This window comes from Petromyzon marinus, chromosome 41 (genome assembly GCF_048934315.1).
Source record: "Petromyzon marinus isolate PM22_M1 ecotype Great Lakes invasive population chromosome 41, UKy_Petmar_22M1.pri1.0, whole genome shotgun sequence".
In the NCBI taxonomy this organism is placed as follows: Eukaryota; Metazoa; Chordata; class Hyperoartia; order Petromyzontiformes; family Petromyzontidae; genus Petromyzon; species Petromyzon marinus.
The window spans coordinates 10,088,675-10,100,845 of NC_133707.1; the positions used below are offsets into that span (position 1 = coordinate 10,088,675).

Below are 12,171 nucleotides of genomic sequence, written 5' to 3' on the forward strand. Positions count from 1 at the left end.
GGGTTATGTAGTGTGGACCTGAGGGTCATGGGGACAGCATTTGATTGCTTTGTTCTTCTGTCGTATTGTTTATAAATGCCTCACCGTTGGTAGCTAAGGCAGCTGTGTCACTTTCACGGGAAGGCCAATAACACGACGAGGTTTTCCTTCATTACGACGCTCTCTCTTGTCAGAGGTCACTCGCAACAGCCCCACTTGGTGGAGCCGCCACTGTTTAGTGGCGAGTTTGCTCCCCGTGAAATTGTTCAGTGTCTGGGAGGGGAAAAAAAGCCATTTGGGAAGATTGTTTTGTGTGGATACCACACTTAACGTTAATACGCAAAACTAATTTGTGAAGCAGTCTTGTCCTGCATAATTTCACCAAGGCCGGTTTAAAATAAATGCATATTAACTTAGAGCGTTCCAAGTATAATTAGCATAATAATTATCCGCAATAATCGTTTCCTCTGTCTGCATGTTAATTAGCAGTTTAATTATCATTTATAGATAGGTTTGGTCTGACATTTTCAATTTTAGTTTCACTCAGGGGAAGTATTTCATTACCCTCTTACTGTGTGTACATGTGTGTTTACACATATATACAAGGGGAGCTGACGTGCAGTAGATAGCCCTGCGTTGTAAAACCGACGACCCGAGTTTTATTCCCGCTCGCGACGAGTAACAGTGGCGAACATTTGAACAGGTCCTGGGCCTCCCCTAGGTCGACTCGTCTTTAAACGAGTACCTGGTGTGGTGTGCAAATATCAGCAACGGGGAGACTGGTAGCCAGAAGTGGTGGTGGCCACCCACCCCCTCGTGTGCTATGTCGACCTTCATAGCTGCCCCTTGCTGGAAGCACTTACCGCACCGTGCTAATCGCACCTCCGATTAGGACGGTTGGCTATGCACAGCGCGAAAGAGGTGCAACATACATTTCGGGGGGGAGGGGGGGCGGTCTTCATCTTCGTGTTTGCGCGTGTTAGGCCATACAAGTGTGTGTCTGCTTGTGACCAGCATCTGTGTGTGTGCCTCCGTGTCAACGCGCATGTGCATTTGCCACCATGAATCATGGAAATTCATTGATGCTCGAAGGAGGTGAACCGTTACTTGCCTCATATTTGTTCTGTGTAATAAGGTAATTTTTTATGGAAGTTATTTCTTTATTTTTTTTCAATGTACATTATCAAAATATAAATGTATTGTAGACGGCCGTGAGCCAAAGGCGTTTGCCAAGGGGGTTTTAGAAAAAAAGCATTAATGTTCATATCCGTTCGCACGCATGTGAGAATTCATTCAGAATAAAATCATTAATTCGCAGACGAATTCAAATGCTCAAATCATTAGGCCGCTCACATTTATACGAATCGAGTCAATTGTAATAATGCAACTCGTTACTGATTTAACGATCGGTGCTTTGTGTGACGGCTGTGATGTAGCGGTCGCCGACGTGGGAATTATCAAAAACCTTCGGATGAAAACAAAAATAATCATGATGATGATCTACAAAAACAGGAGAGCAACGGCATCTAATATATATATCCTTGTTCCTGTGTTGCAGGCTTCATCGCGAAAATGAAGAAGAGACCCCAGGACACGCTTGACTTCCCCTGCCTTTTAAATTAACGCATCACGCCACAGAGTTCCATCCCGCCGGCGAGGCGGGCTCAGCGGAGCGGACGACCTCCGCAGGAGTAAAACATAAAAAAAAGACAAAATCCAAATCGTCACCAAACGCAACCCCGCGTGCGTGCGTGCGCACACCAATACCTGTCGCCCTGCCACCAAGCGCATTTGCAATGGTGACATAACGTCGGCGTCTGCTCACGAGATCGACGCCGCCCCCCCCCCCAGCCCCCGAAGGATCGCAGCAGCGCGGCCCCCCCCCCCCCCCCCCCGCCACCGCGTGCTCGGAGCCGACGCGGCGGCCACCGCACCCCGCCCCCCCCCCCCCCGCCCCCCGCGGGGCGGGCGCCATGAACTGCATGTGGCGCGTCACCCGCGGCGTGTGGCAGCTGGAGCTGCGCAAGCTCATGGTGTTCCTCATCGCGTTCGGCGTGCTGTCCATGTGCCTCACCATGTACTACATGAACGACTCCGACAAGGTGAAGGAGCTGCGGGTCGGGCCGCGCATCGGCTGCGACGACAACAGCACGGGCGGCTCGGGGGCGAGGGCCGTCGCCGGCAACGCGAACCGCGCGGCCGCCGCGGCCGCCGTGGCCGCGGCCGCGGCCGCCGCGGCCGCGGCCCGGCCGCACCGCGCCAGCCGCCAGGACTACAAGCCCGAGACGGAGCCCGTGGTGCTGGTGTTCCTCGAAAGCTACTTCTCTCAGCTCGGCCAGGAGATCATCGCCATCCTGGAGATGAGCCGCTTCCGCTACCGGGCGGAGATCGCGCCGGGCAAGGGCGACATGCCCACGCTGACGGAGAACCGGCGCGGCAAGTACGCGCTGGTCGTGTACGAGAACGTGCTTAAGTACGTGAACCTGGACGCGTGGAACCGCGAGCTGCTCGACAAGTACTGCCTCGAGTACGGCGTGGGCGTCATCGGCTTCTTCAAGGCGAACGAGAACAGCCTCCTGAGCGCCCAGCTCAAGGGCTTCCCCCTCTACCTGCACTCGAACCTGGGGCTCAAGGACTGCTTCGTGAACCCCAGCTCGCCGCTGCTCTACGTGACGCGCGCCAAGGAGGTGCGGAGCCCCGGGGCGATCGCTCGGCCCTTCGCGTCTTCGGCGTCCGAGCCCCCAGAAATTTGGTGGCGTTTGGTGGCTTTTAATTGGCCTCTCTCTTTTTCCAAAGCCGCGCGGGGCCGGTCATGCCAGCTGTTTGGGCCATATCCACCACTGGCCTCCGCTTGGTCTTTCCTCCGCCGCCTATGCTACTGGCTTCCTCCCCACCCCAGTTTTTTGTTCGTGGTTGCATCATCTAGATTCGCCACGCCCCACTGCTGGATGAGGGCCTCCACATCGAGTGGGTTGTCGGTATTATTTGATGATGATGATGATACTTTAGCACGCTGGACAGTACGAGTTGGCGGAGGTGGGAGGCATAGATGTGAGGAACGTAGAAGTACTGTATGGCGTAGCCACTTTTTTTTTGCCACGCTCCCCTCTGCCGCCTACCACGTCGCTCCGCAGGCGCTACGGAAACCTGCGTCCGAGCTCTGACGCGGGCGCGCCGAGTCCGTGTGACTTTTGCGGACTGTCCACCGCTGTCTCAGGGCTGGAACAGCACGACGGCACGCGAGTGCCGTCCCACCTATTCATCTCCGCGTGCCGAGTCCGGCGCGAGCGCTGATTGACTTCTGCCATCGCTCGGCGGCCAACGGCGGCTGTCGTCGCGTTTTCCCTTCCGTCGTTACCGTCCACGGGCAAATGCGCGATCGCCGTTCACGCACCTCCACTCGCCCCCTTACCCCTCACCTCCCACCCCCTCGCCCCCCCACACCTTACCCCCCTCCCCCGCCCACCAACGCAGGTCATCCAGGAGCCGCTGCCCGGCGACGACTGGACCGTGTTCCAGTTCAACCACACGACGTACCTGCCCGTGCTGCTGGCGCGCACCAAGTCGTCGGACCTGATCCCGCACCCGGGCGTCGCGCCCGTCTACCACCCCACGGTGGTGCAGGACCTGGGCCTGTACGACGGCGTGCAGCGAGTGCTCTTCGGCAACAACCTGGCGCTGTGGTTGCACAAGCTGGTGTTCGTGGACGCCGTGGCGTTCCTGACGGGGCGCCGCCTCGCGCTGCCCCTCGAGCGCTACGTGCTCGTCGACATCGACGACATCTTCGTCGGCAAGGAGGGCACGCGCATGAAGGTGCAGGACGTGGAGGTGAGGCCTAAGCTGGAATGGGGCGGAGGGGCGGCGGCGGCGGCGGCGGTGGTGGTGGTGCCGGGCACATGCGGGACCTTGGAAATAGTATAGGGGTGGCCGGTCACTTGTCCTGGCGTTTTTTCCCCCAAGAATGATGGCATCCGTCATTCTGGTAATTAGCACCGTGCGCTGCAAGCCCGGTGACCCGAGTTCAATTCCCGCTCACGGCCAACATCGGTGATGAAACTCATGACCATTTCTGGGACACCCGTAGGTAGACTCGGCCTCAAATGAGTGTCTGTTGCGGTGTGTAAACATCACCACTGTGGAGACGATGGCAGCAGGGCATGGTGCTGGCCACCCACCCCCTCATTAACCGTGCCGCCTTTAAAATGTGCTCGCTAACAGCACTCTGTTGTCGCTCTATGGAGGATAAGTTTTCTTTGTGTTTATCGGCACAGTAAGGAGCACAAGTGGGGAAGCTGCCATTAATCTCAATCAGTTAAATTAGAACGCCTGTGTCTGTCCCGTCACTTCATGCGAGAGAGCTTCCGATACTCGACGTGGCCTCAAAGTAGTCCAAATATCCTGGCGCAGGCGAATGGAGGTCGTTGTTGTTGTTGTTGTGTCAGCGGCACTGCGTTACGAACCCGGTGACTTGCGTTTGATTCCCGCTCACGGCTAAAATCAGTGGCGAGTGATACGTGAACCGACCCTGGGCATCCCCTGGGTCATTTCCGCCTTAAATGTGTATCTCTTGCGCTGTGTAATCATCAGCACTGGGGGAGAGAGGGGGGGGACAAAGGTGGCTGGGTGCGTTATTAACCAAATCACAGTCGGGCTTCGTGTTTTGCTATGCAATTGTGTTTGTGTAGGACCTCTGGTTAACCCGACAGTTGTCTGGGAGGCTGCTGGGAATCTGAACCGCCTCACACTTGGCCTAATTTAAATCTCAATTCCCCAGTTCATGACGATTCAAGTGTGCCCCTCGACCCTTGAGCAGAGAATCACTCATGCCACGCGGGGCCCCCTTAAGCAACGCACAGAGCACTCCAAGTTATTAACTCTGATCGCACACTCCCGGTTTGTGTTACACGTCTTATCACTTCCCCGATGCCCTTCCATAGCTAATTTCCCCACAATAGGCGAGCCGTAAAAAAAAAACTTTGTTCACTCGAGAGCGCATAGCGTAGCGGCGCAGCGCTACGAACCCGGCGACCCGAGTTCGAATCCCGCTCATGGCCAACACCAGTGACGATTATCTGAATCGCTCCTGGGCCTCCCCAAGGTTGACTCAGCCTTAAAAACGAGTACCCGGTGTGGTGTGTAAACATCGGCAATGGGAAGACAAAGGTCGCCGTGCGTGGTGCTGGTCACCCAACTTGTATTCGAGAATAAATGAGCATTTTTAATGTTTTGTATTTGCATTCCTAATTGTGCTTTTAATATTTCTATTTTTTGCCGTCCGTGTGAATACTGGGTTTTTGTGATGGCCGATTGTTTTGACCGTGTCTGTTCACAAGTGAACTCTGTTGTGATCTGGGAACCTTGTTTCCCCATGTAAGAGACTTTCGGTCTTGGTGGACTCTAGCCACGTATCTGTAACTGTGCAAAGCTTGCATAGTAAATTATTAGCCTCGGTTATTACACACAAAACATAACATTGACGATAAAGCACCGGGTTCCTATTTGGCAGGCTGAGCAGACATACGGAAAGGTCATTGACATCGGATGGTTGCAATGGGCCCTGATGTAAGGAATTGGCTGAGGGGTGGTACCCCCTGTGATAAATAACTTTTGTAGGTCATCGAATTCCTCCATTAGAAATATTCTGATTCTGAATTTACCCCCTTATCCGTAGTTTGGCGGGCGCCTGGCCTCCTCCTACCCATGGGCCTCGGTTGCAGTTGCACTGCCTCCACACTCGATGGGCAGCTGTTGCTAGGGATCAAATACAGGCAGTGAAGTTTGGGTTTCTGGGACTGTGGTTCATTGTGCTGATCGACAAGTCAAAGCCTCGCTTTCGCGGTAACTAGATGTTAACTCGCTCGCCTGGTATACAGGAGGGTCGTGGGTTTCAAAAGCGACCTGGGATCGGGTCGCTTTTGAAAAGGAGCTGTATAGCTCAGTGGGCCTTGCCTGGTAAAATAAAAATAGCTTTAGTTTTTTCAAAGACAAACAACCCCTCCCCACCACCCCAGCTTTGAAGGGCCTGCAAGGTGCACGAGGTGGTGTAGTCAACACCGTGCCCGGACCACCTTTGTCACCGCAAGTGCTGATTTTTACGCGCGAGACACCAGGTGACTAATTTTTTAAGGCCGAGTCGAAATAAGGGGAGGCCCAGGACTGATTTGGATCAACCACCACCCGATGTTATCCGTGACGGGGGAAATGAAACTTGGGCCCTCCGGGTGTCGCCGTTGCTCCCCCCGCGCCTCTGTTGTGCGATACACACGTAGGGGGAGGCACGTTGGTACAGTACGCGGAGACCGCTCGCGCAATAATTGCAGCGTGCCCAGGCGAACTTTCATTGGCAGAGTGTAAAGCACACAGCCGGTGCACTCCCCCGCCTCTTCATTCCAAAGGTCACATGTTCGAGCCTCCCCCCCTCTTCTGCGGCCTGATGATGTGGTCTGCAAACAGTTTTTCATCTTCTCTAGTCTGGGGGTGTTCTGTGCGTGCTCGGCTTTCATCTTGAACACATCCCATTTGTGTGTTGGCTTTTGGGGCAGGTATGGCCACGCGCACGCAAGCAGTCGCTTAAAACCTCCCTCCACAGTACGGAATGATTGTCTCAGCCACTTGTCCTTGAGCTTCCGATATTTCCGTGGCGTTGCTTTCTGATAGGATCCTCTACACAAGTGGTTCTTAAACTTTTACTGCACCCTTGCACCCTCAATTGTAACATTTGTTTCAAATGTTACTAAGTGCACAGGTTTGGTGAAACAAAGTAAGTTGTGCTTAGGTGCCCGTGCTTAATTTGTGTTTTGATGATTTTACCTTCTAAAAAGATCTGGCCATGTCTCGCACCCCAGAAAGGGCATCTCACACCCCCAGGGGGTGCCGTGACACCCCAGGTAAAAAAACACTGCTCTAGATAATAGACAGATCGACCTTTCTCTCGTGGTGTCTTTAAACATCAATGTATCCAGACAGTAATCGGTCTCTGATGTGGTCGTTAGACACTAGGCCAACATATCTGTCACTGGTGGGGTCTCCAGACAGTAAAATGGACAAAACGATTTCTGATGGGATCTCTAGGCGATGGACAAATATGTATCTGTCTCTGATGGGACTCTAATGGTCTCTGTTTATGGTCCAAAAGCGGTATTATAAATTACACATTCGCATGGAGGGGAAGAGTCTCACTAAATGCATATCTCACCGATGAGCCTTCACAAAGTTGTACCCACTTTTATCCACCCTGGGTGGGGATGGTTGGCCAAGTTTGATTCCCGCCCAGGATTTCATTCGCAAACCTTCCAATTGCGAGTTGCCCGCTGCTGCCTCAGGGTTGTGCAGCGCCGATTCATTATCAGACGCTCTTGTAGATAAATAAAAGTATCACCACATGATCTTAAAATTTCAGGCCGTTGGACCCTTTCCCAAAAGCATGGAGACCTTTCTCGGAAGAGGCTGACATTGTTTTCGCACAGCGCCGCACGTGTGACAATTTAAGCTTTGATGCAAAGTGCCCTCGTAACATTTACCGTTACGGTACGGAGTTATTAAGCCGGGCGGCTCGCTGTGTGAAAGTGTATTGTTTATTCAGTATGTGGTGAAAGCGCCCCCCTAATCCACGCACATTCAAAGCAGATTTGCACTTAATCCATACTGTCTGGGAACGTTCATTTAATGAAACATCTGTGGAGGAAGGAAGGGGGGGGGGAAAAGTAATTGCATGGTGCGTGGATTAAATGTGCTCTAGATGCATTGTGCTTTGTATGAAATGGGATAAATTGAAATTAATTAGTCGAAACAATATTTATAAGTGCTTTATAATTTAACTACATTATTTGCAATGCTGGTTATGTGTGCGCGTGTGTGTGTCACCTGTTTCATTTGCAAGTGAAAAGTTAACATAGCGTGCTGGTGTGTACAGCACGCCAAGCCCCAACCCATTAGGCGAAACCTCTCGTGTTCGGGGATTTGAAGTTAACACAGATACAAACAGACACACACATTGGGCATTGTGTACTTACATTATGAAGGACACACAATAATCTCCCTGAAACGCAACATGCATGATGTTATGATATAAATATATTTTTAGGTTTTTATTTTTGGAAAAGCATGTTATTGTTTCAATCTTGTCGTAAAACTTAACAGCCCTCGTCGGCACAAGAGCTCGTAAGCTGTGTTGGTAAGTTTGGTAGTAATTGTTATATAAGGATTTTGTAGTTATACTTGTATTGATGCATGTAAGGGTATGGTTCCCAGGCATGTTAATGAAGGCTATTTGCAGTCTTCGTCGTCATCATTAGCCTTGGCCAATCCGCTGCTGGATGTTTGCCTCCCCAATTCATCATCATCATCATCATCTCCCATTACCCTGCGGTGTAATAATCCACCTCAAACCTGATTTCATCGCTCCATCTCCTCGGTAAATGTCCTCTTGGATGCATTCACTTCTTTAGCTGCGGCTCCAAAATATATAACAATTATAATAATCATACGTAACAATTCCCTCGTACTCACTGACTATCAAGATTCTTTTGAAGAAGGTTCTCATGGAGATGTTTAGCCAATTCCCCCGTATGATTGCTTGAAAGTATAACTGTGCAAGTGTGGTGTTGTCATCCCTAGGCCAGTGTTATGAAATTCCACATTCCTGTGATAGTCACCACTCTGCCCATAGGACGACCACTGTGTGCTACTCATTTTTATCATCTCCGGAGAGATCAAGAGCAAAGTTGACCCCCAACCCTGACCTCGTGGGTCAGGTGCCCTGCCACAGCATTAACGTCGAATACTGCGGATACTATAGGGTCAGTGTTCTTCACAAATTTTCACTTTGTGGGCCCATCCGCCGATAAGACATCGTCGGTGTGAGGGCCGCCACACGTTTGAAACCATTGGGGGTTTGACAGCACGATAATGATGGGGGTGTTTTCAAGTTTGTGTATTGTCTGGCGGGGGGGGGGGCGCACTAAAGAGCCACCAGGGACCCGCCAGTGGCCCGTGGGCCTTGCACTGAAGAAAACTGCGCTAGGTAGAGGTGAAAGGCGCAGCCCTGCAATTACTTGCTCACCCCCACTGCTCGTGCGAAGGCCCTCCACTCAAAGTAGCTCGAGAGTGCCGTGACTAGACGGATGTCTTGTTCGCGGTTCGAAATACCCCACCACACAATGTGACCGCCCGTTTGACTGTGGTGTTGCCATTTATGCTGCCGGGTGGACAGAGGTGGGAGGGGTGGGATTTAAGAAACATTTCCAATTGTTTCGCCTGCGACGCCGCTAACCCTTGCGCACGACGGCAGCGTCCCCTCTACGTTACGTGGACCCGTGTGTAAATCGAGTGGCGGTAACAGCAGTAATCCAGTTTTAAATCAGCTCGAGATTATTCATTGCTTTGTTTCGCTTATTTGGAGCGCTCATTTGTCTGAATTTGTTCGCGTCCCAATTAATCTGCCTTTGCGTCACCCTCTCACGCTCGCGTTTAAAACGCGGCCACGTATTTTTCTACATTTCCTCATTTGCCATCGTTTAGCCCGAAAATTAGCGCTTAATTAACCGCGCATTTGACATTTCCCCGATATCCATGGGCTCGCACAAATCGCTGGAATGCGAATTCTCAAATCGCACCGAAATCAAAGTCTTGATTTGCATTGTCGCCAACTTGTGGTATGTGTCTTATAATAGTTACGCGACCCCAGGTTAATGCTCGCCAAGAGCAATCAATGTGGCTCGCTCCGAAGTCTGAGCTCATAACACTCATTAACCCTTGCCACGGCTGCTCACCCGAGGAGAAATCCAATTAAGAAATGTTAATGAATTTTAAACGAGATTAATTGATGTTAAATTATACGAAAGTGGATGGAAAACCAAGTCTATATTTGCCTGCTTTGTGGGGGTGGGGCACCTGTGTGTGTGTTATCGCGTGCTTTGAGGGCGAGGTTCGTTGGAGAGGGGTGTGGGTCATAAAATTACGGCGAGTCACTGGAAGCAGACGTCGCGGAGTTGAATGTCGAGGGGGAAAAAAAGGTGGACGGACGCGAATAATGAGATTAATTTTTGGCAGCAAACTGCAGCCCATTTGCAACAAATGCGTGGTTAATAGGACTAACGACATATCCCTCCCCCCCGCCCCCTCCCCAAGTGGGTGCCAGGACAAATTGGACGGCTTAAGACCCGTAGATAATAGCCAACTGCTTATACATTCGCCGCCACGGAGCCCCCCCATATAAATGTGGAATTTCCAGCACGAGTGGCGGCCCGATTAGCACGGTTGGCTACGTACGGTGCGAAAGAAGTTCAGCACACAGGCATGCATACACACAACGAGCTTTGACCTTTGACTTAATAGCAACGAATGAGAGTGCTTTTCTCTGAGTTTATGCTGCCGCTCGCTGGTCATTCGGTCGCGAATCTTTTTTTTGTGTGATTGTGTTCAATAACCCAACATAGAAACATTCGCGGGGGAAACACAGCTCAATGAACGCGTAACATTACAGGGCGAAACCCCCTCAAGAACCGGGGGCACCTGCTGTGAAAGCACCTGGGCTGACGGGCCCTGCCATCGTCGAGATGACGTTCGGGAGTAGTACTCGGTCGTCAATCTTGACGGTGAGCAAGGAACGGCTCGCTGTGCCCCCCTCCTGGAGTCATTGAAGAGGCAAGATTCGACGGGAGTCGGCCAAACCGGCCAAAGCCTCCCATTCAATTCGTATTCTGATGGCTCGATTTGATTTGTGCGCCAGGGTGGCGAGATGTCAACTACCTCGCCTGGTATGCAGGAGATCGTGGGTTCGATCCAGACCCTGAAGTCTGTATATTTGGAGTTTGCGTGTCTCTCTCTCCCCGTGATTGCTTGGATTTTTCTCCGGGCGCTCTGGTTTTTCCCCTCCACATTTATAAACGTGCGTTTAGAGTTTTTGGCTGCTATAAATTTCCACAAGATGAGCCACTTTGTTGAGCTATCAATTGTGGCCAGGTCGCATCTGAAAAAGAGCGACATCGCTCAGTGCGCCTTACCTGCTAAAATAAAAAGTTTAGTTCCGTTTGATCTGTTTCTTCATAGCAACGCAAGTAGTCTAACATTTCTTTCTGTTTAACCGTTCAACCCACGGCAAAAGACACAGATAGCGTAGATCACTGTAATGTTTTCACTTTCAGTTTCTTCTCGGTGTTGTGCTTGCTCATTCGTTATCTTCAAGACAAGAATTGGATTTGGGCTTTGTGGCAAGGAATATCGAATTGCTGGGAAATAATTTTGGTTTTCATGTACCCTCACTCTGATCTCATTAAACGCTTTGTTTGATGCACGCGCATGGGACTTCATAATTTACTGCGAGCTGATTAAGTCTTTTCTTATCCGTTCTCGTCCAGGGCTGAGGCAGAAACGTTTTCAAGTAATTTCACACCCTTTGGAGGTCGTTCTGCGGAGACTCTATCTGCACGTTTCTGGGCCTCTTTATCTCCTATTTATCTCAATTCAAGCTTTCCTTGTCAGTCTTTTCATACTTGTTTTATATGCTTGCATCCTGCTTGAAATTGTGGCAGCCAGACGATATTAAACTGGGTTCTCGGGTGTACAGAATTTATAGCCTTCGCCTGCTTGTCAACGATTGAACTAAAATCTATCATGTAGTTATGGTCATTAAAAGATCCGATAGGCTACTTATTGCCATGGCTGGGACATTTTCTGCCCGTCCGTCGGCTTGTCCGTCCAAGGATACTTCACACGTGTCTGAAAAAAAAGTACTAAACCCCAAAACCCAATCGATGTTCATCTGTTTATGTAAAAAGGGCCGACAGGCTACTTATTGCTCGTCCCAGGAAATGTCTGTCTGTCCGTGTGTGTCCGTCCATCGAAGGGCACTTCACGTGTTTATGTGAAAACTGTAAATTAAAAAAGCCCTAAACGGATCACTATGAAGCAGATCCATGTGTTTTTTTTTGTAAGATTGGCAACATTGTAAATATTTATAGGGCGGATTGACATAACAGAGCAATATCACTTATTCTTAATACCAGCATGATTTGTGGGTTTAAGCTGCTTCGTTTAATATATGTCTGTCTGCGCATTTGTTTGTAGTGTCAGAGCAAAGGCTCCCTCAATGGCCTGGTTTTCTAGCTTGTACCAGTTGCTTCACTTGGTTACATTTTTCCCGACTTAATTGGAGTAACATTGGAATTAAATTTTATTTTGTATGATGAGCAC

At 50.6% G+C, this 12,171-nt stretch overlaps 1 protein-coding gene and 1 long non-coding RNA gene across 4 annotated transcripts in view; both read left to right on the top strand.

Moving 5' to 3' along the window:
• Positions 1–1,860, top strand: part of LOC116950882 (uncharacterized) — a 213,582-nt gene extending 211,722 nt beyond the window's left edge. For all 3 annotated transcript variants that reach the window (XR_012946520.1, XR_004404085.2, XR_004404084.2), the window contains one exon: positions 1,538–1,860. This is a non-coding gene — a long non-coding RNA (uncharacterized LOC116950882). The remainder of the gene's footprint in view (positions 1–1,537) is intronic.
• A 64-nt stretch (positions 1,861–1,924) lies between these two features.
• The window catches only part of LOC116951028 (bifunctional heparan sulfate N-deacetylase/N-sulfotransferase 2-like), an 82,429-nt gene continuing 72,182 nt past the window's right edge, over positions 1,925–12,171 (top strand). The window contains exons 1-2 of the mRNA XM_076073378.1: positions 1,925–2,666; positions 3,454–3,807. Of these exons, the coding sequence (XP_075929493.1) occupies positions 1,953–2,666; positions 3,454–3,807 (1,068 nt within the window). The 5' untranslated portion in view covers positions 1,925–1,952. The remainder of the gene's footprint in view (positions 2,667–3,453; positions 3,808–12,171) is intronic.